At 39.8% G+C, this 4,425-nt stretch overlaps 1 protein-coding gene across 1 annotated transcript; it reads right to left on the minus strand.

Moving 5' to 3' along the window:
* Positions 1–444: 444 nt before the first annotated feature.
* LOC143534703 (uncharacterized) lies at positions 445–4,208 on the minus strand. Its single transcript, XM_077029133.1, has 5 exons — positions 3,786–4,208; positions 3,657–3,673; positions 3,030–3,555; positions 1,725–2,001; positions 445–833 (listed from the first exon to the last, which is right to left on the minus strand). The coding sequence occupies exons 1-5, from the start codon at positions 4,206–4,208 to the stop codon at positions 445–447; spliced, it is 1,632 nt and encodes a 543-aa protein (XP_076885248.1).
* Positions 4,209–4,425: the final 217 nt, after the last annotated feature.

Genomic DNA, 4,425 nt, shown 5'->3' on the forward strand with positions numbered 1-4,425 from the left:
GTTTAGAGTCTGGAATCAAGAGATTTGGGTAGGAATTGAAGGAGTTAGGTTTGCGGGGTTTTGGTGTTCTTGGGTGGAAGAGAGGAAGAAGATGAAGAAAAAGAAAGAAATAAGAAGAAGTGATGGGTAGGTTAAATTGTGTGGTGTTGGTTGAAAGAGATTAATGTTAATAATATTAATTTTTTTTTTATTTTTGGAAATTGAAAACCCCGACAGTAAGCTACGGTCGGGTGACCGTAGGCTACAGTCCATGAGTCACTATAAAGCAGTTTGTGCAAGCCGTAGCCTACTGTCCGACCGTAAGCTACGGTCAACGGTCAAATTTTTTATTTATTTATTTATTTTTTTAACAAAATATTAACAAAAACAAAAACAAAAAACGCTCGGGTTACTCCCGAGAAGCGCTAAATTTAAAGTCTACAGCCCGACGTTACCTGGCCCTTATCACTCAGCTGAATATGATGGTGCAGTAGCTATAAAGCTCACCACCGACTCATGTATGCTCTTGTTCAAGTCTGCATCTTCCAAATATGGTTTTTGCCGATGTCCATTCACTACCTGCCTTAAATGATCATCGAAATCCTCAATTTTGACCTCGCCAAATTGACCGACACGCTTCACCTGATACGGCCCCATCCACTTACTCTTCAACTTACCCAGGAACAGTTTTGCTCTCGAATTGTATAACCAAACCCGTTGTCCTTCTTCAAAATTATTCCTCTTGATCTTTGCATCATGCACTTGTTTCATTCGGTCTTTATATGCTGACGCGCACTCATATTCTTCATCCCGCAGCTCCTCCAGCTCACATATATTCAACTTTCTTTCTTTACCTGCACACTAATAGTCTAGATTAACATTTTTCACGGCCCATAAAGCACGATGGGCATGTTCCACAGGTAAATGGCATCCTTTCCCGTAAACCAACCGATAGGGGGTGGTATCAATAGATGTTTTAAAAGCAGTACGGTAAGCCCAAAAAGCATCGTTTAGTTTATCTGACCAATCTTTTCTATTGGGTCTTACCGTTTTTTGTATAATTTCTTTAATTTGTCTATTAGATACCTCCACCTGACCACTCTTTTAAGGATGGTATGGTGTGGCTATTCGGTGGTTTACGCCATACCGTTTATGTAATTTGCCAAAATTAAAGTTTTTAAAATGGGAACCACCGTCACTAATAATAATGCGAGGGACGCCAGATCTCAAGAAAATATTTGATTCGACAAATTTACAAACAACGGCATGGTCATTTGTTTTGTTGGCGATTGCTTCAACCCATTTTGAAACATAATCAACCGCTACCAAAATATAGTAATTCCCGAAGGAGTTTGGGAACGGGCTCATAAAATAAATTCCCCAAACATCAAATATGTCCACAAATAGGATTGGTTGCATGGGCATCTCGTTCCTCCTGGAAATGCTACCTAACTGTTGACATCGCACACAGTTCTAAGCATATTCTGCTGCATCTTTAAATAAACTAGGCCAATAAAAACCACAAGCTAAAATTTTATGACCCATTTTCTGTCCGCTGAAATGTCCACCACATGCGAGTGAGTGTGCGTGTGACAACACACTACCAATATCCTCATCTGGAATGCATCTCCGATAGACTTGATCAGCCCTATTCTTGAACAAATTTGGGTCTTCCCAAACGTATTGTTTCACCTTAGACTTGAATTGTTGTTTCTTTTTCTTGGGCTAGAATTCTGGGATGGTACCTGCAACAAGAAAATTAATGATGTCAGCATACCATGGTAATGTAGAAACAACAAACAATTGCTCGTCAGGGAATGATTTATTTATAGCCCTGGTATTGTCTTCCTCTTGACACGTCAGTCTCGACAGATGATCAGCAACCACATTCTCGCTTCCTTTCTTATCACGGATCTCTATGTCAAACTCTTGGATCAACAAAATCCATCTAATTAAGCGCGGCTTTGCGTCCTTCTTTTCCATCAAGTACTTGATTGCGCTATGATCTGAAAACACAATGACCTTGCTCCCACAAATATAAGATCTAAACTTATCCAAAGCATATACTACTTCAAGCAACTCCTTTTCTGTAGTTGTGTTGTTTATTTGGGCATCAGAAAGGGTTTTGCTTGCATAGTATATGGCAACGAGCTTCTTATCCACCCGTTGACCCAAAACAGCCCCAACCGCATAATCACTTGCATCACACATAATTTTAAATGGAAGTGACCAATCAGGTGATAGCAAAATTGGGGCCTCAACCAGTTTATTTTTAAGAACGTTAAATGCATTAAAACAACCTTCATAAAAAACAAATGGCACATCTTTTAAAAGTAAATTACACAACGGTTTCGTGATGACACTAAAATTTTTAATGAACCGTCGGTAAAATCCGGCATGTCCCAAAAATGACCGGATTCGTTTAACATTTGTAGGAGGTGGCAAATTAGATATAACGTTAACTTTTGCCCGGTCAACCTCAATCCCCCTACTCGAGATGACATGACATAAAGCTGTTCCCTCTTGAACCATGAAATGACTCTTTTCCCAACTTAAGACCAAATTCGTGTCCACACTTCTTTTTAAGTTTTTATTAATTCATTTAAACATGAATCAAAAGATGAGCCGAAAATAGAAAAATCGTCCATAAAAATTTCAAGTGATTCCCCGACCATATCTGAGGAGATAATCATCATGCACCTTTGGAAGGTGGCCGGGGCATTACACAAAACAAAAGGCATTCGCCTAAATGCGAAAGTACCGTATGGACACTTGAAAGTGGTCTTATGTTGGTCATCGTGGTGGACAGCAATTTGATTGTACCCCGAGTAGCCATCTAAAAAGCAATAAAATTTCTGACCTGATAATTTTTCAATGATTTGGTCAATGAATGGCAGAGGGAATTTGTCCTTGGATGTTGCGGTATTTAATTTTCGGTAGTCAACACAAATCCGCTACCTAGTCACCGGTCGGGTAGCAATTTCTTCACCATTTTCATTACGGGTTATTTGAATGCCCGCCTTCTTTGGAACCGTTTGTGTTGGACTTACCCAAGTACTGCCCGAGATAGGGAAAATGATTCCCGTATCCAACCACTTCAAGACTTCTTTCTTCACAATTTCCCGCATGTTCGGATTTAACCGTCTTTGTGTATCATGTGCGGGTTTCACCTCGGGATCTGTGATAATCTTATGCATCACGATAGACGAACTAATACCCTTCAAATCTGCAATCGTCCACCCAATTGCTTCTTTATACTCTTTCAATACTTCCATCAAAGTTTTTTCTTGTGTTTCTTCTAAGTTTGAGGCTATGATGGCAGGTAAAGTATCGTTGTCCGGTAATTTCTCTACCTGTTGAGACCATGGCGGTTTTTCGATGCTTGCAGCATAAATTTCCACCTCTTTTTCTTTCTTCTCCAACTGATGTGAATGCTCAACTGCAATCCTGCAACACATAACACACTCCTCTGTGGCATTTTCCTCATTTTCATGAGGATTCAACCCGTCAATGATGTCAGCCGCGAAGCATTCATAACTCACCAGAGGGTTAGACACGTTTAATAGAACATTCAACCTATGATTTTTATTCCAAAAAGCCATATCAACTACTACGGTTCTAAAGTTTATTAAAGCATTAGCTGTTGCAAAAAAGGGCTTACCGAGAATCACATTCACTTGCCGTTTTGGGTCAACTGTAACATAATATAGAACCAAAAAGTCGACCGGGTAATAAAAATCCTCGATCATAACAATCACATCAGTAACAATTCCCCTAGGAAGCTTAAGTGTCAAATCAGCTAACACCACGGTGGTGTCGTCTTTTCTAAGTGGAGAAAAATCATATTGGTCGTATAAGCTTCCCGGGTGAATACTCACCCCTGCTCTAAGATCTAATAACGCCCTCGTCATTTTGAAATTGCCCACTTTAATGGGTATTATTGGCGTCAAAACCAATAAATCAACATTAGCCGTCAAAACCGAACTCACATTAGCCGTTAAATCGACCTGTTTGGTCATCTTGTGAGTTCGGTTTTGATTACACAAGTCCTTCAAATACTTTTCATATGCGGGGACTTGTTTAATAGCGTCAATGAGGGGTAAATTAACTTTTACTTGTTTAAAGACTTCCCACATTTCCTCCTGTTGTGGGCCCCTCTTCATTGGTGATGATGTTGCGGGATTCACCAATGCCTGAGGAAACGTGACGGTTTTACCCGTGGGCCCCATCTCCTCGGTGGTTGGTGTTTCGTTTACTGATTTGTTTAAATTTTTATTAATTAACGTTTTCGGTCTATTTATTTGGATAATCTCCACCTCATCATCACTGTTCCCAATTTCTCCCAAATCTTCCACCAGTCCTTCTTTGTAGGATGATGATGAATTTACCCCGTTATCATAAACCTTACCATTCCGAAGGGTACTTACCTGGTTAATGTGAGTGTTC

This window comes from Bidens hawaiensis, unplaced genomic scaffold (assembly GCF_021521415.1).
Source record: "Bidens hawaiensis isolate Kalapana, Puna unplaced genomic scaffold, B.hawaiensis_p1.1 tig00010300_1, whole genome shotgun sequence".
Classification (NCBI taxonomy): Eukaryota; Viridiplantae; Streptophyta; class Magnoliopsida; order Asterales; family Asteraceae; genus Bidens; species Bidens hawaiensis.

Coding starts and splice junctions, on each gene's coding strand:
- LOC143534703 (XM_077029133.1), bottom strand. CDS start 4,208: ATGGGGCCCACGGGTAAAACCGTCACGTTTCCTCAGGCATTGGTGAAT. Junction 2,002..3,029: donor CTATCTCGGGCAGTACTTGG/GTAAGTCCAACA, acceptor TGTGGGAGCAAG/GTCATTGTGTTTTCAGATCA. Junction 834..1,724: donor CATTAATTTTCTTGTTGCAG/GTACCATCCCAG, acceptor ATTAGTGTGCAG/GTAAAGAAAGAAAGTTGAAT.